At 48.8% G+C, this 20,583-nt stretch overlaps 2 protein-coding genes and 1 long non-coding RNA gene across 4 annotated transcripts in view; 1 reads left to right on the top strand and 2 right to left on the bottom strand.

Annotated features, from left to right (window-relative positions):
• LOC310666130 (intelectin-like protein) overlaps nucleotides 1-20,583 on the bottom strand; it is an 814,635-nt gene that overhangs the window by 271,955 nt on the left and 522,097 nt on the right. The window lies entirely within an intron of this gene.
• Nucleotides 1-20,583, bottom strand: part of MTMR11 (myotubularin related protein 11) — a 38,479-nt gene that overhangs the window by 13,009 nt on the left and 4,887 nt on the right. Inside the window, exons 2-13 of one of the 2 annotated variants that reach the window (XM_083416544.1) lie at nucleotides 19,504-19,576; nucleotides 13,535-13,674; nucleotides 12,097-12,169; nucleotides 11,750-11,892; nucleotides 10,634-10,712; nucleotides 10,367-10,547; nucleotides 7,783-7,870; nucleotides 7,222-7,310; nucleotides 4,643-4,773; nucleotides 1,225-1,297; nucleotides 802-872; nucleotides 418-590 (exon numbers count right to left, since the gene is read on the bottom strand). In XM_083416544.1, the coding sequence (XP_083272670.1) occupies nucleotides 418-590; nucleotides 802-872; nucleotides 1,225-1,297; nucleotides 4,643-4,773; nucleotides 7,222-7,310; nucleotides 7,783-7,870; nucleotides 10,367-10,547; nucleotides 10,634-10,712; nucleotides 11,750-11,892; nucleotides 12,097-12,169; nucleotides 13,535-13,674; nucleotides 19,504-19,576 (1,314 nt within the window). Of the gene's footprint in view, nucleotides 1-417; nucleotides 591-801; nucleotides 873-1,224; nucleotides 1,298-4,642; nucleotides 4,774-7,221; nucleotides 7,311-7,782; nucleotides 7,871-10,366; nucleotides 10,548-10,633; nucleotides 10,713-11,749; nucleotides 11,893-12,096; nucleotides 12,170-13,534; nucleotides 14,239-14,469; nucleotides 15,236-19,503; nucleotides 19,577-20,583 lie in introns of those variants that run through there. The other variant, XM_083416545.1, reaches the window with a different exon arrangement.
• On the top strand, nucleotides 8,909-10,437 carry LOC310666294. Its single transcript, XR_014505861.1, has 3 exons — nucleotides 8,909-9,455; nucleotides 9,842-9,937; nucleotides 10,307-10,437. It is a non-coding gene; the product is annotated as an uncharacterized lncRNA (long non-coding RNA).

Below are 20,583 nucleotides of genomic sequence, written 5' to 3'. Positions count from 1 at the left end.
ACTAACATGAGTTTGACCAAACTGCAGGAGGCAGTGGAAGACAGGAGTGCCTGGCGTGCTCTGGTCCATTGGGTCACAAAGAGTCGGACACGACTAAACGACTAAACAACAACAGCAATGTTTTTGGTAAGCTGCTTTTAGGTTTGTTGAGGTTCAGTCCCCAATGGTATCTCCAGGTAGGACTGGAGAGTGACTCCCTGGTCTGAAATCCTGGATATTTGATGGCCCTCAGTGTAGACAATACTGGACTAGATGGACCCGGGGCTCTGACTCAGTACGAAACAGCATCTGATGTCCCTCAGTGATAAATTGTATGGTTGGAAAGGACCCCCAGGGTCAACAATTCCACCCCCCCATTGCAATGCCAGAATCACCGTGAAATGCAGGGGTCACCCCATTTTAAGGGGTCCAACTCACCTCATCCCGGTCGTTTTTCTGGAGGAGGTTCAGGCGCTGCAGGAACGGGTGCCCGGTCGCCACCCACTCTTTCTGGACCAGGCTCTGGAAGCCGGAGATGGTTCTGGCGTGTGGGTCTGAAATGACTTGCACCAAGGAGGCCAGCAAGCAATTCAAGTCCCTGTCATCCGATTCTGGGAGGAGGAAATGAATGGAGGGTGAGAAAGCGGAGCTTCAGGGTGATGGAGACTCCAAGGTGACCAGGAGTCACCGAGGCAGGGAGCGGGCAGACCAGGGTTGGGCCATCTCACTGTCATTGGAAGAATGTCCCATTGGGGAGACTGTACATCCTGCAGTGGATCCCCTCTGCAGAAGAAACACAGAGCAAAGAAACCCTCTCTTTACCTTGGAGAAGGACAGAGCGGCTCCTCTCAGCCAGCAGCACAGCCACTTCACTGGCCTTCTTCAAGCACACCCTAGAAAGGAGGAAGCAATAAAGGACGCAATAAGAGCCTGCAAGATCAGCCATCTTGTTCACCCTCCTGTTCCCCCAGGGGCCAACCAGATGCCCCAATGATAAGCCCACAAACAGGACCCATATACAACAGTGATTCTCCGTCCTGTGGTGCCAAGCAGCCAGCATTCAGAAAAGCATTTCTGCCTCCAACCTGAGGAGCATGGCCATCACGGCAAGCAGCCTTCAGTCGCCTTCCACCACTACAAATTTGCCCGAGCCTCTTTAGACAGAGAGAAGGGGAGACAGAGATAGGAGCCTGTCCTCACTGTAGCCAGAGGGACCGGCTGGGGGGGGGGAGAGACGCAGCTCACCTCACGTGATCCAGCCACCGTGTCCCTTCGAGGCTCGAGAGCCACTTCTCATCGGAGGACGAGACGAAGGAATCTGGAAGGGGAATCGAGAGCACACAGGAAAGGGCTCCGTGTTGTGGAAAAACAAAGCACAGACTTTTATCGGTGTGCCTTAGAATCACCAGAAGAGCTTGGCTGCCGGATGAGGCCAAAGGGGACACGTCAAGCCCAGCATCCTGTTCTCACAGTGGCCAACCAAGTGCCCTAAAGGTAAACATTCAAGCAGACACTGAACGCAAGAGCTGTTCTCCTCTCCAACAGGAAGACCAAAGCAGGACCTGAGACCTACAGCGAACCCCCCACCAGTGACTGCCAGTAAAATTCAGAGGCATTTACAGTCGTACCTTGGAAGCCAAACGGAATCTGTCCCGGACGTCCGTTCAATTTCCAAGGTGCAACCTCCTGCAGCCAATTGGAAGCTGCGGAATAATAATACAGTGGTGCCTCGCAAGACGAAATTAATTCGTTCTGCGAGTTTTTTCGCCTTGTGAATTTTTCGTCTTTCGAAGCACAGTTTCCCATAGGAAATGCATTGACGGTTTCCCATAGGAAATGCATTGACGGTTTTAAGAAAAAGGCGCAAGACGTTTTCGTCTTGCGAAGCAAGCCCATAGGGAAATTCGTCTTGCGAAACAACTCAAAAAACAAAAAACTCTTTCGTCTTGCGAGGCATTCGTCTTGCGAGGTACCACTGTAATTTATTATTTGTACCCTGCCCATCTGGCCGGGCTTCCCCAGCCACTCTGGGCGGCTTCCAACAAAAAATTAAAATACAGTAATGCATCAAACATTAAAAGCTTCCCTAAACAGGGCTGCCTTCAGATGTCTTCGAGAAGTCTGGTAGTTGTTGTTCTCTTTGAAGCCCTGCCAGACGTACAGCTTCCCAAAGAAAGTTCTCAAACTGGAACACTCACTTCCAGGTTTGCGGCGTTCAGGAGCCAAAACATTTGACTGCTAAGGCGTTCGTCAACCAAGGTATGACTGTACTGCCTCCAGCAATGGGGGCAGGATGTAGCCATCACAGATAGCAGCCGCTGAATTTGCCTCACCCTCTTTAAAACTACCCAGGTCAATGGCCATCCCTTCCTCTCGTGTGAGCGAATTCTGCCTTTTTAATTATTATTTTGTCTTTGGGGCAACCTAATCCGAAGGGCTAAGAATAGAGCGCCAGGCTTCGAAATCCCTAGGAAACCAGCTGCGCCGTTCCTCCAAAAATAGGATCCCCAGCGGAGGTCTGGAAGAGTCAGCCGCCAGTTTTGAGGCAGCTGTGCAAAAATAAAAAAGAAAGATCTTGGGTTATTTTTATTCTGATTCCTCATTTGTGGCCTCTGGAGGGCAGGAAGATTCCTCTCCACCCTGTGAGTCATGCAGCATTCTGGAGACGCATCAGGAACGTCCACAGAGGGATTAACGCGTAGCCCAGTAGAATCTCTCTGGGAAAGAATTAGGGCTGGTTAGTACGGAGGTACTAACCAGTATAGTTAAAGCCATGGTTTTCCCCATAGTGATGTATGGAAGTGAGAGCTGGACCATAAAGAAGGCTGATCGCCGAAGAATGGATGCTTTTGAATTCTGGTGCTGGAGGAGACTCTTGAGAGTCCCATGGACTGCAAGAAGATCCAACCTCTCCATTCTTAGGGAAATCAGCCCTGAGTGCTCACTGGAAGGACAGATCCTGAAGCTGAGGCTCCAAGACTTTGGCCACCTCATGAGTAGAGAAGACTCCCTGGAAAAGACCCTGATGTTGGGAAAGATGGAGGGCACAAGGAGAAGGGGACGACAGAGGATGAGATGGTGGGACCATGTTCTCGAAGCTACTAAAATGAATTTGACCAAACTGCGGGAGGCAATGGAAGACAGGAGTGCCTGGCGTGCTCTGGTCCATGGGGTCACGAAGAGTCGGACATGACTAAATGACTAAACAACAACAAAATATGGAGGTGTTCATCATCTCAGCACCTCTCCTGGTACTATCTAAAACTGGTGGTCGGCAGTGGGGAGGGAGACTCCTTATGATCCCCTCTCCTTGGCTCAGTTGGTACGCTCTGTGTGGTTTGACCCAGGTTTGAAGCTCAGATCAATGTCTTGGATGATTTTTCTGCCACCTCTGCAGCTCAGAGAAGGCAACCCTTCTGCTGAGTGCTGCATCTAGCTTAGTATTGTCTACACTGACTTGCAGAGGCTCTCTGGGCTTCCAGACCAGGAGTCCTTTTTAGCCCTGTGTGGAAATGCCTTCAGGCATCGGACCCCCCGGGTCAAATTTCTGCAGTACCCTCTGCAGTACAAAAAACAATTGGCGCCTCACCACCACCTCTCACGCTCCACGCTAATAGTTGCAGCATCCCCTGCAGCACCCCCGAGGCCTAATGTGCACTGGTTGTGCTCCCCTAAATCCACCTCTCCAGGGTCCTTCCAGTCTTTCTTGGAAGATAAGTTACAGGGAACCAGGCAGAGGGCCTTTTCGGTGGTGGTGCCCGCCCTGTGGAACGCCCTCCCACCAGACGTCAGAGAGGAAAACAACTACCAGACTTTTAGAAGACATCTGAAGGCAGCCCTGCTTAGGGAAGTGTTAAGTTGTGGCTGAACATATCAGACAATACAGCAATTCTTCAAACAGCTCTTGTTTATTCACAGGCCAGAACAGAACTGAACTGAAGGGTTCAGCCAGCCTGCTTATATAGAGCTCCACTAGAACGCAACAGTAACCATTTTCTGTAACTATCCAATCACTGTACGTCACTTTGAATCCCTTATTTGCATATGTGGACCTGAGTGAAAACTATCTACAGTATCCCCTCGCTGGCCCAGGGTGAGAACTTCAGTACGTAACAGGAAGCTTTTCATGTTTGATGGGTTATTGTATTTTAATATTCTGTTGGAAGCCGCCCAGAGCGGCTGGGGAAACCCAGCCAGATGGGCAGGGTATAAATAATAAATTATTATTATTATTATTATTATTATTATTATTATTATTATTATTTAAAAGAAAGTACCTCTTCGTGTACCACATGGATAAACTACGGAACTCACTGCCACAGGAGCCAGCGCTGGCTTTGAAACTTGGGCGGCGCTAAAAGAGGATTGGACTAACCAGCCACAGTGGCTTGCTCTGCCTCCGTGGCCACAGGCAGCGATGCTTCTGAAGAAGGGGAGAGTTGCTCTTGTACTTGGGAGTCCTGCTTGTGGGTTCCTATTGGGGCACCTGGCTGGCCGCTGTGGGCAAAGGCTGCTGGGCAAGGTGGGTCATCATTGGCCTGATTTAGCTCCAAGTATCTTCCTATGTTCAAAGCCGGGCGCTCTTCCAGAGCTCCAGCCCTTCCCCTAACTCAAGAGCGACCCCTGTCAGGAGGGCAGCCCCACGGCTATTTCCTCTTCTCACCGGCAAGGCAGAGGCTCAAGTTCCAAAGCTTGGAGTAGGACTGCTGGATCTCCGGGGGGCTGGGGAGGTCCGCCGTCACCTCGACGATCACACATTGGGGGTGGCCAGCGAGCATCAGAGTTTCTACTGACCTGCAGAAAGAGAGAGAGAGCAAAGCTGAGCCTCCAGCAAACTGATACAAGTTCGAATCTCACCTTTAAGAAATATATGCCTTAGTGGCTTAGGGTTAGCTGTGGTTCCGGCATTGCAGGGGGCTGGACTAGATGGCCCTTGGTGTCCCTTACAACTCCCACCTCTACAGTTCTACCATTCTGTGAGAGATGGGAAGCTGAGCTCCCTCTGTCCGCTCTGCTGTGGCAGACCAGCAATGCCAGATGCGCCTCTCTCTTGACTGCCACCTTTCTATCAAGGAACTACAGTGGTACCTCTGGTTAAGTACTTAACTCGTTCCGGAGGTCCGTTCTTTCTTTTGTTAAAAAAAAATATTATTAAATTTTCCAACATACATTTATAGTATCCAACCTAAATTTATCACGGATTTTCTCTTTTAGACTTCCTTCAACCTCTCTTACAATCATCCAGTGGCGTAGCGTGGGTTGTCAGCACCCGGGGCAAGGCAAGTAATTTGCGCCCCCTAACCTGTGGATTTGCGCCCCCTAACCCTAACCCCCAGATGTTGCGCCTGGTGCGGCCGGCCCCCCCTGCACCCCCCACGCTACACCACTGCAATCATCCATTATTCAAATTTTTAAATACGCATTTCCTAATTTTATATTGCATTTTATAAACCTTCACACACTTAGTTTTCATCAATACAATAGTCCTCTATCATTTGCAGAACTTCTTGAAATCCCACTAGCGTTATTTGCTCATCACATACACATTTCAGATAGTCTGAAAAATTTCCCCAGTCTTCAATGAACTTTTGATCTCGTATATATCTGATCTTTCCTGTTAGTTTGTCCAGTTCAGCATACTCCATCAGTTTCATTCTCCATTCTTCGAGCGTCGGCAGTTGTTCCTGTTTCCATTTTTGGGCCAATAATATTCTCGCTGCTGTTACTGCATATTGGAAAAGTTTACAGTCCATTCTATTTATTTCATTTCCTACTATTCCTAGAAGAAAAGCCTCTGGTTTCTTAACAAACGTATATTTCAACATCTTTTTCATCTCATTATATATCATTTCCCAGAAGCCCTTCACCTTCTTACAATCCCACCACATATGATAAAATGTTCCTTCTTTTTCCTGTCCGGAGGTCCGTTCTTAACCTGAAACTGTTCTTAACCTGAAGCACCATTTTAGCTAATGGGGCCTTCTGCTGCTGCCGTGCCACCGCTGCGCGATTTCTGTCCTCATCCTGAAGCAAAGTTCTTAACCCGAGGTACTATTTCTGGGTTAGCAGAGTCTGTAACCTGAAGCGTCTGTAACCCGAGGTACCACTGTACTTTCTAAGTACCGAGGCCTGAGCTTGAGGTTTTCCTCTTCCCTCCCTGTGCCTTTCCCCTTGTATACAGAACATTGTCAGCAACCTTTTTCAGCAGGGGGCCGGTCTACTGTCCCTCAGACCAGTGGCGTAGTGTGGGTTGTCAGCACCCGGGGCAAGGCAAGTAATTTGCGCCCCCTAACCCGTGGATTTGCGCCCCCTAACCCTAACCCCCAGATGTTGCGCCCGATGCGGTCGGCTCCCCCTGCACCCCCCACGCTACGCCACTGCCTCAGACCATGTGGGGAGCCGGACTATTTTTTGGGGGGGGGAATGAACAAATTCCTATCCCCACAAATACCCCCAAGATGCATTTTAAATAAAAGCACACATTCTACTCATGTGAAAACACCAGGCAGGCCCCACAAATAACCCAGAGATGCATTTTAAATAAAAGGGCACATTCTACTTATGTAAAAATACGCTGATTCCCGGACCGTCCACGGGCCAGACTGAGAAGGCGATTGAAGAAGAAGAAGAAGAAGAAGAAGAAGAAGAAGAAGAAGAAGAGAGAAGAGTTTGGATTTGATATCCCGCCTTTCACTCCCTTTAAGGAGTCTCAAAGCGGCTAACATTCTCCTTTCCCTTCCTCCCCCACAACAAACAGTCTGTGAGGTGAGTAAGGCTGAGAGACTTCAGAGAAGTGTGACTGGCCCAAGGTCACCCAGCAGCTGCATGTGGAGGAGCGGAGACGCGAACCCGGTTCACCAGATTACGAGTCCACCGCTCTTAAGCACTACACCACACTGGCTCTCACTTGGGCTGCATCCGGCCCCTGGGCCTTAGGTTGCCTACCCCTGATATAGAATCATAGATTTGCAGAGCTGGAAGGGTCACCCAGGGGCCATCTAGCCCAACCCCTTTGCTGCAGTAAAGAGATGACAGCTCAATAATCTCTGAGAGGTGGAGTCGGAAACCTTCCGAGGTGGTGTTTAAAATGGCAATCCTGTGGGCAGATGTCATCAACCTGGGCAGGTGTAATAAAAAAAATAAAAGTGGCCTGGAAAGTCCCCAAGGCTAGAAGCGCTTTTGAGGGCAGGGACCCCCCATCTTTCCCACAGCCCCCCTTCTCCCCCCCCCCCAGCAACGTACCTCATGTCTTCCTTCTCTGGGTCTGAATCGGGGTGGAAGCTGGCCGCTCGAAGGAGATCGCTGCCTCCTGGGTGATGCCAGCACAGCCTCTGGGGGACGGAAGAGGGAAGGAGCTGAATGGGATTCCTTGTGATCAGTGGCGTAGCGTGGGGGGTGCAGGGGGGGCCGGCCGCACCGGGCGCAACATCGGGGGGGGGCGCGCTCGCACTCGCAGCTCTCTGCCCCTACCTGGCTCACTCACTCTCTCTCACTGCAGTGCTGGCTGTGCGAATCCGATCCGAGCCGCCGGGTCGCCGCCCACTGTGGAGGGGAGGGTGCCAGGCATGCGGTGCGGTGCGGAGAGAGAGCGAGGGACTATCTGGGGGAGGGACAGTGCAGCGGCGGGGCCCAAATTACTTGCCTTGCCCCGGGTTAGGGGGCGCAAATTACTTGCCTTGCCCTGGGTGCTGACAACCCATGCTACGCCACTGCTTGTGGTGGATTTGCTGGATTTGGGGGTTGGGAGTCGTGTACGCCACTTAAGACACACCCACACAAGCCAAGCAAGCTCAGTTCACTCACCGGGATGCGTCTTTCGTTGAAATGGACAAAGGCCCTCTTCAGGTCATTGTCCAGAAACCAGCTGGGCACCCACAAATATTTGGGGAGGCTGCAGAGAAAGGAAGCAGAAAGTTGACAAGGGAAAGAGGTGGCAGCCTTTTACAAACCATTTGAGTTCCTCTCGTTCAGTCTTATCTAGACTGATGGGCAGCAATCATTCCCAGCCCTCCCTGGAAATGTCGTTGGGGGAATGAGATAAACAAGAAAGATAGGAAATTATTCTTATATGCAGTGACAGCAGCGAGAATATTGATAGCTCAGAAATGGAAGCAAGAAGAGTTACCAACATTGGAAGAATGGAGAATGAAGATGATGGACTTGAACTTGATAGACTGACAGGAAGGATTCGAAATCGACGAGATCAGAGATTTACTGAAGAATGGGAAAAGTTTTCAGAATATATGCATAATTTAAGTGAAAAACAAATAACGCTTGTAACCTTTAATGAAGCTTTGTGAAAAAGAAAGGTTAGAATTTGAGTGAAACAAGATTTAATACATAAATAATTAGGTGAGATATCAGAAATGTGTAGGTAATTAAGAAGGGAAGGAGTACCAGCCAAGTTGAGGGAAGTAAAAAAAAAAGAGAGAATGGATGTAAAAAATTGTATGAATTGTATTAATTTGTTTTATTTGTAAACTGAATAAAAATTATATTAAAAAAATATATCTAATGATTAACTATCTCATGTAAATAAAGACTGAACAATAAAAAAAAAAGGAAATGTCGTTGGGGCCATTCTGCATGCGAAGCTGATGTTCTTTCATGGAGCTGTGACCCTTGTCCTATGCATAAATTAAGATTCTAGTTCTTGTGGGAATGTTGTGGGTAGTAGGGGAGGGTATATTGATTAAATATTATCCTTCCTCACTCACACTAGCAAGCTAGTAGCAGAGTACATTCCCCTGTACGTTGCAGGAGGCTAGTTGATAGATTCATCTGAATCTCTTGAGTTAAGCAATCCAGTCTGGCTTGTCCAGATTGGATTTGTTCCGGGCAAATACTCTGGGGTTGCAGTGCTCATCTCGCTCTACTGGCCAAGGGAGCCGGCGTACAGCTTCCGGGTCAGTGGCCAGCATGACTAAGCCACTTCTGTCGAACCAGAGCAGCGTACGGAAACACCATTTACCTTCCCGCTGGAGCAGTACCTATTTATCTACTTGCACTTTGACGTGCTTTCGAACTGCTAGGTTGGCAGGAGCAGAGACCCCTTTAATTCCCTCTTAAAAGAATAAAGAGACAACAGTCTTCTATTAAAAGTAATAAGAAGTTTACTCGCATTCAGTTCACAGTAGGGTCCCTGAAGGCAGGCTTTAGCTTGTAGTTACAGAAGAGAGTGTGGGTTCATCCCTTAGGGGGACTGAGCCCATGTGCTGCTGGCTGAGAACCAGCAAACAGCAAAATAACATCAAGAGAGGGAAGGTCAAGAGACGGAGTAGCATGGAGAAGGTGGTTGCATGACCAGCCCTTTTATGGGGTCTCCCTGGTCACACGCAGGGGGAGGATGCTCCAGACAGGTGTGACAGGAAGTCCTCCTGGGTGGAGTAACATCCCCCTGTGTGTCCACTCTGGCCAAACAGGAAATGTTGTACTTGACTGCTACGGTGATGTCACATCCCACCATTCTCATTCTAGTCCTTGAATCCTAGTCCTCAGAGTAAAGGTAAAGGTAAAGGGACCCCTGACCATTAGGTCCAGTCGTGGCCGACTCTGGGGTTGCAGCGCTCATCTCGCTTTATTGGCTGAGGGAGCCGGCGTACAGCTTCCGGGTCATGTGGCCAGCATGACGAAGCCGCTTCTGGCAAACCAGAGCAGCGCACGGAAACGCCGTTTACCTTCCTGCTGGAGTGGTACCTATTTATCTACTTGCACTTTGAGGTGCTTTCGAACTGCTAGGTTGGCAGGAGCAGGGACCGAGCAACGGGAGCTCACCCCATTGCAGGGATACGAACCACCGACCTTCTGATCGGCAAGCCCTGGGCTCAGTGGTTTAACTCACAGCGCCACCCACGTCCCGAAGAAGTCCTCAGAAGAAAGCACCAATTTTTGGGACACGGGGAGCTGCCTTAAAACAGAGTCACACCCCCATTGTGACACCTGGCTCAGTACTACAGTGGTGCCCCGCAAGACGAATGCCTCGCAAGACGGAAAACCCGCAAGACGAAAGGGTTTTCCGTTTGCAGAGGCGCTTCGCAAGACGAATTTCCCTATGGGCTTGCTTCGCAAGATGAAAATTGACGAATTTTTTTGAGGGTTTTTTTCGCTCCAAAACCCCTTTTTCTAAAGCGCTAAGCTGCTAAAAGCATTTTAGCAGCAAAACCGCTAATCCCTTAAGCCTTTAATAGGCGTTAATAGCCCTTAAACTGCCAATAGCGCTAATAGCGCTAATCCGCTAATGGGCTTGCTTTGCAAGACGAAAAAACCGCAAGACGAAAAGACTCCCGGAACGGATTCTTTTCGTATTGCGAGGCACCACTGTATTTAGGGTCCCTCCCCGCCACCTCCCTCTCCCCAGAAAACCAACCCCATAGGCCATATATTACACCTGGTGGACATGTCAAAGCGCTCGTTGACAGGGCTGACCCGCCAACCCGCAGCCCCGATTCTCTGCAGCTCCTTCTCCCAGTCCCGGAGGGTCTGGAACAAGAGGGTTGGGGACCCGTCCTCCTTCTTCTTCTCCTCTTCCTCCTCCAGCACCTCCTCCTCCTGATTCAGCCAGCCGTTCCCTGCAGTGGCAAAAGAAGCATAAGGATCGATCGACCCTCAAGGCAGCCAGCGTCTCCCTCCCTCCTCCTCGGCCAGCTGGACTCACCCAAGTTCTTCAGGGCGGCATCTTCGTAGGAGCCATCTTTGGTGCTGCTCTCATGGGCTTGAGCGATAGCCATCGACACCTGGAACAGCATGGCAGGGAGAGGGTTAAGCCCAGCAGAGGGCCATGTTCCCTTCTGGGCAAGCTTCTAGGGGCCACATTCCAGAGGTGGGCGGGGTCAGAGGCAAAAGCGGCCAGAGCAATTTCTGCATATTTTAACTTTGTACAGTTGGCTAGTTTCTTTAATTTACAAACGCACACACATATCTATACGCACACATTAGGCACCTTTTATCATATGTGGTGGAAATGTAAGGTAGTAAAAGAATTCTGGGAAATGATATATATTGAGTTGGGGGGGGATGTTTAAAATAACCTTTTGTTAAAAAAACCCTGAAGCCTTCCTTTTTAGGAATTCTAGATGCCGAAATCCCAAGGGAGCAGAAAAGACTATTTATGTATGTGACCACAGCTGCATGGATGTTATTTTTTAAAAAAATAATATTTATTAGATATTTTATAGTTACAAAAAGAAAAAAGGGAAAAAAGAGAAGGGGAAAAAAACCAATACAAAAATTCAACATGCAATACATCAAAGATAAAAAAAGAAACAATACAACAAAATAACGAGAAAAAACAAAAACATTTAAAAACACATCCAAATTTCATATCTTTATCTTTCATTTGCTTGTTTCCTCGACTTCCTCACACCTCCCTTTTTTGTATTCTAATTCAAACTAGCTGGTTCAGCAAATCCTTTCCCTCTTTCTCAATTTTTTGATCTATAATTTATCTTAACCCAGTCTTACTTTAAATTTTCCAATTTAGCCCATTAACAATCAATTTTTGCATAATCCTTAATAACATTTCTGCTAAAACCATATAACTTCATTCCAGTATTCTTCTAACATTCATTAATTTTGCAATATTTCTGTAAATATAATTTAAATTTTTTCCAATCTTCTTCCATCGACTCTTCTCCCTGGTCTCGGAGCTGCATGGATGTTATTGGCCCAGAGATGGAAAGAAGATAAAGTCCCTAGCAGAGAAGAATGGCAGATCAAGTTGATGGATTATGCCGCTGCTGAGTTCTGTGTCTCCCCCCTTCCCGTGACTCACCCGGAAGGCCTGAGGCTCCAAGCCGCTGTCGTGGAACCGGAACCGCAGCACCCGGAAATCCCGGCAGCAGATGATCAGCTCCTCTGGGATGAACTTCAGGGTCGAGGTACTGGTTAGCACTTTAGCCTTGGTGAAGCTGTTGACTTGGGGAGTAAGAAAAGCAAAAGCCGCGTGTTAACTACGGGGGGAAAAGGAGTTCAGAGGACCTGAAAACTTAATGGCGGCAATGGAGGGGAGCACACAAAAGGCAGGTTTACGGGGTTACAGCAAGATCAGAGGTCTCTGCCCCGAGGGGCTTACAATCAAGAACGGAAGGAGATGATTCGAGGCAGCCCTCTTAACCTTACCGGCGAGCAGTCTCCCGATGCAAGGGAGGGCAACGTCGTAGTCGCTGTGCATGAAAGTTTGGCAGGAACAGTCCTGGAGAAAAAGAGAGGAATTGCTCTCAGCCGGGTTTATGGCGCCTAACACGCCTTCATTTTGGGAAGGGAGCAGTCCCCGTGCAAGCAGAAGGTCCCAGGTTCAGTCATCCCTGGCATCTCCAGATTGGACTATCTCCCACTTGGACTACTGCAATGCGCTCTACGTGGGGCTTACCTTTGAAGGTGACCCGGAAACTACAACTAATCCAGAATGCGGCAACTAGACTGGTGACTGGGAGCAGCCGCCGAGACCACATAACACCGGTCTTGAAAACTTACATTGGCTCCCAGTACGTTTCCGAGCACAATTAAAACTGTTGGTGCTGACCTTTAAAGCCCTAAACAGCCTCGGTCCAGTATATCTGAAGGAGCATCTCCACCCCCATCATTCAGCCCGGACACTGAGGTCCAGCGCCGAGGGCCTTCTGGCGGTTCCCTCACTGCGAGGTGCCAAGTTACAGGGAACCAGGCAGAGGGCCTTCTCGGTAGTGGCGCCCTCCCTGTGGAACGCCCTCCCGTCAGATGTCAAAGAAATAAACAACTATCTGACGTTTAGAAGGCATCTGAAGGCAGCCCTGTTTAGGGAAGCTTTTAATGTTTAATGTTTACAGTATTTTAATAAGTTTTTGGAAGCCACCCAGAGTGGCTGGGGAAGCCCAGCCAGATGGGCGGGGTATAACTATATTATTATTATTATTATTATTATTAGACTAGGGGAGAAACCCTGCCTAAAACCCCAGAGAGTTGCTGCCAGCCAGTGTGGGCAATATCTAGCTAGGTGGGCCAGTCATCTGACTCAGGCTATGGCATTTTATTCCAGAATCAGTGGAAACTGTTTAAGGGAAAGAGCTGTAGCTCAATGGTGGGACAGCTGCCTTGCAAGCAGAAGGTTCAGTCCCTGAAGACATCTCTAGGTAGAGACGCCTGCCCAAAATCCTAGAAAGCCGCTGCTGCCAGTCAGTGTAGACTGTACTGAGCTAGATGGACCAGAGGGGTCTGACTCAGTAGCAGGCAGCTTCCTAAGTCAGCCCTTGATTCAGAACCATGAGGACTAGAATCTTAGCATTATTTTAAACTTAGTGGCATTTCCATTAAGGGCTGGGGAAATCTCCTGCCTGAAACCAGGGGCAGCTGCTGCCAGCCAGTGCAGGCAGTCCTGAACTAGATGCACCGATTGTCACTATAATGCTGTTCCAATTTATATCAAGTTCCCTCCCCCCAAAAAAACCTTGAGGTCTGGAATCTTGCCTTGTTTTTAAGGGAAGGGTTCTAGGATAAGATCAATAGTCTGACTTGCTTTGAAGAAGGTACCCACTTCTTTTCTGGACAAGGCAGCGTTGCAGAAACCCAGTGGGTAACTCACCTCTGTGTTTGGAGACGGGTCTGGTAAGAAAGCCACTCTCAGGTTGGTGCAGTAGAGGGTGCCTGGGATGTAGGTCACTTCTCCATCTTGGGAAGGGATGCTTTTCCGCACGTGAGCTGCCTCTTCTCGGATATATTCGCCTGCAGGAAAGAATTAATTCACAGTGAAGGGGACTTGGGAGAAGCACCTTGCAATGGGAGCTTGCACAGGAACCTTTCAGAAACTCCCAGAGAAGAGAAAATGAGAGAGAAGCTCTTGTTTCTTTCCAGCTCCCCCCACCTGTGTGTGTGTACCTAGACCTTTTGGTCTGGGGGAAGGAGCACATCTGGAAATCTAAGAGAGTTGTCACTAGCATCCGGAAATACAGCCATACCTCGGGTTACAGACGCTTCAGGTTGTGTTTTTCCGGGTTACAGACCGCCGAAACCCGGAAGTACTGGAACGGGTTACTTCTGGGTTTCGGCAGTCGCGCACGCGTAGAAGCGCTAAATCACGTTTTGCACATGTGCAGAAGCACTGAATCTCAACCCGCACGTGTGCATACGCGCTGCTGCAGGTTGTGAACGCTGCAGGTTGTGAACGTGCATCCAACATGGATCACGTTTGCAACCTGAGCGTCCACTGTACCCATTTCACAGAAGAAAAACTGGTGATATTCAGAATGTCACCCCCAAAAGGCAAAATTCCTACTTATACAGTGGTACCTCAGGTTACATACGCTTCAGGTTACATACGCTTCAGGTTACAGACTCCGCTAACCCAGAAATAGTACCTTGGGTTAAGAACTTTGCTTCAGGATGAGAACAGAAATCGTGTGGCAGCAGCAGGAGGCCCCATTAGCTAAAGTGGTGCTTCAGGTTAAGAACAGTTTCAGGTTAAGAACGGACCTCCGGAACGAATTAAGTACTTAACCTGGGGTACCACTATATACACACATGCATAGTTAAGCTGTGGAACGCCCTGCCCTGTTGGCCAAAAGAGATGGCTTTAAAAAAGAACTGGCCAAATTCATGGACCAGGGGCTCGTGGTTCTTTCTAACTCAGCTACTAGCCACAGTGGCGTTGCTCTGCCTCCACAGCGCAAACTTAAATCCAAGTTGCCAGAAACCTCAGGAGAGGAAAGTGACCTTGAGCTCTGATCGAGCTTGCAGGTTCCTCACAGTCGTCATGATCCAGAAGACTGCTCATATGTCCATACACTCCAAATAAAACGCAGACCGAGGGAAAAAAAACCCCAAGCAGGCAGCATTTCCCCCAAAGTAGGCAATCCATCCAACAAAACAGCAAGGCAAAAATAAATATCCTCATTCTTTATTTTTTAAATATCAGGAGGTGCTGGGAGCACCCGTGGGGGATTTCTGGGGGTGACAAGGTGGCCCGTGTGCATCCTGCCAGGGACACCAGTTCTGGAAGTTCCCCCTCTCGCCTTGCGCCTCCTTCCTCTTCACCTGGCCAGGTTCCCAGTCGCCATTCAAAGCCTTTGCCAAGCAGGAAAGCACCCAGTGTTTGCCCTCTAGGGCTGCTACAACCCCCAGGTGTCCAAGCAACAAGGGCAGACAGGAATCCCTCACTGAGAGCAAAGCTCCGACTGCTTCAGAGACGCCAGGCTGGCTGCCCTTTTTCTACTAAGGTCCCACTCTAGTTAATCATTTGCCACGCAAACAATTACCTCCCTCTCTTGCCTCTAAAAAAGTATGCGGGGAAGACAAAACAAGTTTCTCCTTCCCCGCTAGTTGCCGTATTTTTCGCTCTATAAGACGCACCAGACCACAAGACGCACCTAGTTTTTGGAGGAGGAAAACAAGAAAAAAAATATTCTGAATCTCAGAAGCCAGAACAGCAAGAGGGATCGCTGCGCAGTGAAAGCAGCAATCCCTCTTGCTGTTCTGGCTTCTGGGATAGCTGCGCAGCCTGCATTCGCTCCATAAGACGCACACACATTCCCCCTTACTTTTTAGGAGGGAAAAGGTGCGTCTTATAGAGCGAAAAATACGGTAAATGTTTTTGTGTGACTTCAACAGTGCAAATCTGCCTTTCCAGAACACGCTCGATTTCCTCCCACAAAATGCTGACATTCTGGGTCCCGCTTCCACAAACACACCTGCAGACATCAATCCCTAGTGGTTAATGCAGGAGTCAGCAAACATTTTCAGCAGAGGGCCGGTCCACTGTCCCTCAGACCTTATGGGGGGACTATATTTTTTTTTGGGGGGGGGAATGAACAAATTCCTATGCCCCACAAATAACCCAGAGATGCATTTTAAATAAAAGGACACATTCTACTCATGTAAAAACACGCTGATTCCCGGACCGTCCGCGGGCCGGATTTAGAAGGCGATTGGGCCAGATCCGGCCCCCGGGCCTTAGTTTGCCTACCCATGGGTTGATGTGTTTGACTCGGACCTTGGAGAGACCAGGGTTCGAATCTCCCCAACTAGGCCCCTCAGCCTAACCTACCTCATAGGGCTGTTGTGGAGATTAAATAATAGTGGGGAGAGCCATGTCTGCCACCCTGAGCTCCTTGGAGGAAAAAGTGGAATATAAATGTGATAGATAAACAAATAAGTCCTGGGTGCCATAAGCAAGCCTGCCTCTGCAAAGAAAGAGTGGAAGAAAATCTCTTCTACTGCCTACCTTTTTTCCCTGCATGTCTCCTCACCTAACCTCTAAGGCTTTTGAAACAAAATTTAAAAATTCCTTCCAGTAGCACCTTAGAGACCAACTAAGTTTGTTATTGGTATGAGCTTTCGTGTGCATGCACGCTTCTTCAGATACGCACTCTAGGGCAGGCATAGGCAAACTCTGGCCCTCCAGGTGTTTTGGAACTACAATTCCCATCATCCCTAGCTAACAGGACCAGTGGTTAGGGATGATGGGAGTTGTGGTCTCAAAACATCTGGAGGGCCAGAGTTTGCCTATGCCTGCTCTAGGGCTTTTATCACTGCCTTATGGCTAGTTCAATGGACCACTTTCTACCTACCGTATTTTTCGCTCTATAAGACGCACCAGACCACAAGACGCACCTAGTTTTTGGAGGAGGAAAACAAGAGAGAAAGAATTCTGAATCTCAGAAGCCAGAACGGCAAGAGGGATCGCTGTGCAGTGAAAGCAGCAATCCCTCTCATTGTTCTGGCTTCTGGGATAGCTGCGCAGCCTGCATTCGCTCCATAAGACGCACACACATTTCCCCTTACTTTTTAGGAGGGAAAAAGTGAGTCTTATAGAGCAAAAAATACGGTAATTCACTCCTCAGCATCAGAAGCGATAATAACAAACTCTCTCCAGCCCCGCGAGGCATCTTCTAACACGGCCACTCTTTTAAAAACACAAATGATATCCAAATAGCTCCCGTCTTGTGCTAATACAAGTTTCAGCTTGTTTTGCATACCGAAACGCATTTGGAAACCAAAAGCACTTCCCACCCCCTTATGAAGGAAGACTCATCGAGCTGGAAGAATCGCAAGAGCTCCCAGCTCTTCCCAGAAAGACAAAGTGCACTTAAACATGCAAACTGGAATCTAGTAATATAAAACATTGTCTCCCGCTGCCCACCCCACAAAGGAATCAGCCATCGCCTGTCAGAACTCGAAATAGACTATGGCTTGAAACGTGTTTTACTGACACTCTCGAGTATTGCTATTTTTGTACACAGCTGAAAGCTCATTTTAGCACAGTGCAAACACGCAGCTGGATTGTCTATTCATTATTATTTATCTGTTCCGTTTAAACCCCACCTTTTCTTCCAAGGAGCTCAGAGTGGTTCTGCCCCCACCCCAACCTCATTTAGTCCTCACAACAACCCTGAGAGGTAGGTTAGGTTGAGAGAAGCAGAATCTGGCCTGAAGTCACGCCCAGGATGACTGGTTGAGGATTTGAAACTTGGCCTCTCCCAGCTCCTGGTTCGACACTCTAACCATTACACCACACTGCCTCTCATCTTTACACAGTCTGGGGGACAGTGGACCGGCCCCCTGCTGAAAAAGTTTGCTGTTTAATAACATGGGTAGGCAACCTAATCAGCATGTTTTTACATGAATAGAATGTGTGCTTATATTTAAAATGCATCTCTGGGTTATTTGTGGGGCATAGGAATTTGTTCTTTTTATTTCTCCAAAATATAGTCCGACCCCGACAAGGTCTGAGGGACGGTGGACCGGCCCACGGCTGAAAAAGGTTGCTGACCCCTGCCTTAACCCTTCGTGGCTCCCTCATGGGAGGTCGCCCCAAGCTTGTATTCAAATAAAAGACCCAACAAAGCCTATTTCTCTTTCTCAGAAAAAACCAAAACACCGAAGTAGCGGGGGGGCGGGGGAACCCTCCCTGCAACATACACACACACAGGGCAAATTCCTCCATACACACTCATGGTGAAAGTTCTACCTCTCCGTGGGATCGTAGCCAAAGAATGGTGCGTGTTTCTTTAAGGAAAATAATTAAAAATACTAAGGAGAGCCTGTTGGATCAAGCCAGAATCCTGTTTCCACAGTGGCCAACCAGGTGACTCTGAGGAGCCAGCTTGGTGTAGTGGTTAAGAGCGCTAGACTCGTAATCTGGTGAACCGGGTTCGATTCCCCGCTCCTCCACATGCAGCTGCTGGGTGACCTTGGGCCAGTCACGCTTCTCTGAAGTCTCTCAGCCCCACTCACCTCACAGAGTATTTGTTGTGGGGGAGGAAGGGAAAAGGAGAATGTTAGCCGCTTTGAGACTCCTTCGGGTAGTGATAAAGTGGGATATCAAATCCAAACTCCTCCTCTTCTTCTGAGGGGAACTTGCAATTCAGGATTCCAACACAAAAGCACAGCTGCGGAGGCACAGCACAGCCATCAGGGTTACTAACCACCAATAGTCCTCTCAATGAATATTTCTAACCCTTATGGTGCTGGAGGAGACTCTTGAGAGTCCCATGGACTGCAAGAAGATCAAACCTCTCCATTCTGAAGGAAATCAGCCCTGAAGTGCTCACTGGAAGGACAGATCCTGAAGCTGAGGCTCCAATACTTTGGCCACCTCATGAGAAGAGAAGACTCCCTGGAAAATACCCTGATGCTGGGAAAGATGGAGGGCCCAAGGAGAAGGGGACGACAGAGGATGATATGGTTGGACAGTGTTCTCGAAGCTACCAGCATGAGTTTGACCAAACTGCGAGAGGCAGTGGAAGACAGGAGTGCCTGGCGTGCCCTGGTCCAGGGGGCCACGAAGAGGCGGACATGACTAAATGACTCAACAACAACAACAACAACAAGGCAGTGAGTTCCATAGTTCAACTCTCTGCTGTGTGAAGAACGGCGCCCTTTAATCTGTCCTGAATCTTCCAGCATTCCTTGGATGTCCAGCAAGGAAAAAAATTCTCTGTTTGCTCTCTCTGAGCCACATATCGTTTTGGACGCTTCTTGTTGTCCAAGCATTCCTCTCCTCTTTTTCTAAAGTCCCCAAAACAGTGCCGTTTCTTCACGGGGGAGTCATGGGGGGACCCCCCCCCTCGATCCCTTTCATTGGTTTTCTGAACCTTTTCCCAGCTCTGCAATAATCCTTTTTCGGAGGGCCTGAGGTGACCACATCTCTATACAGTGGTACCTCCGGTTACATATGCTTCAGGTTACATACGCTTCAGGTTACAGACTCCACTAACCCAGAACTAGTGCTTCAGGTTAAGAACTTTGCTTCAGGATAAGAACAGAAATTGTGCTCCGGCGGCGCAGTGCCAGCAGGAGGCCCCATTAGCTAAAGTGGTGCTTCATGTTAAGAACAACTTCAGGTTAAGTACGGACCTCCGGAACGAATTAAGTACTTAACCCAAGGTACCACTGTATAGCACACCGTCGTCCTCCATTCCCCCATCTGCCAATACCAACCCGTTCCTCAGGACCTGGTGTTTTACACAACACCGACTCGCATTTAAACAAGGCGTTGTGCCTTAACGTTTGGGATCGCACGAAAGAGGGTTGAGAAAGAAAGCAAAATCGGAATACCTGGGATACATTTCAGAGCGTGGCAGGATTCGTTCCTCTTGTCACTCATGTCGGGGGACTTTGGACCCCTCGTCTGCAAAGAGAGAAGAGAGGGGGGTGAGCAGAGGCGGCGCAGCGACTGGCCGGCCTGGACCTTTGATCCGTCAGGAAAAGACAGTGTCATTCCGATGTTCTTAAGCTGCAGGGCAAGGAAAGAGCCTAGCTATGGATTTTGCAAAGTGCACAGTTATTTCCTTCCTCTCCCCTCTGGGTCTCTGGGATATTTTTTTTAGCAGGAGTCCCTGGCTGTTTACAAGACTGTCTGTCCCTCTGATTTTGCCAAGGGGATGTGGCTCTATGGTAGGGCACCTGCTTGGCATGTAGAAGGTCCCAGGTCCTGCTGGCATCTCCAGGTATTTTTTATTTTTTTATTATTATTATTACAGTGGTGCCTCGCAAGACGAAAAGAATTCGTTCCGTGAGTCTCTTCGTCTTGCGGTTTTTTTCGTCTTGCGAAGCAAGCCCATTAGCGGATTAGCGCTATTAGCGGTTTAGCGTCTATTAGCGGCTATTAAAGGCTTAAGGGATTAGCGGATTAGCTGCTAAAAGGCTATTAGCGGCTTAGATCAGCTGATAAGCGGCTTAGATCAGCTGTTAAGAGGCTTAGCGAACAGCTGTTAAGTGGCTTAGGGGCTTGGGAAAAAGGGGGGGAGGGGAAAAAAAACCCAGGAATCGCAAGGCATTTTCGTCTTGCGAAGCAAGCCCATAGCAAATTCGTCCTGGGAAGCACCTCCAAAACAGAAAACCCTTTCGTCTAGCGGGTTTTCCGTCTTGTGAGGCATTCGTCTTGCGGGGCACCACTGTATTATTATTATTATTATTATTATTATTATTATTATTATTACAGACACTTCAGGTTGCGTTGTTTCAGGTTATGGACCACTGAAACCCAGAAGTACCGGAACGGGTTACTTCCGGGTTCCAGCGGTCGCACATGCGCAGAAGCACTAAATTGCGCTTTGCGCATGCACAGAAGCGCCAAATCACAACCTGCACGTGCACAGGCGCACAGCTGCGGGTTGCGAACGTACATCCCGCACG

The sequence above is a fragment of the Podarcis tiliguerta genome, assembly GCF_965153285.1.
Source record: "Podarcis tiliguerta genome assembly, chromosome: 16".
Taxonomy (NCBI): domain Eukaryota; kingdom Metazoa; phylum Chordata; class Lepidosauria; order Squamata; family Lacertidae; genus Podarcis; species Podarcis tiliguerta.
This window is presented reverse-complemented; position numbering and strand designations above follow the sequence as displayed.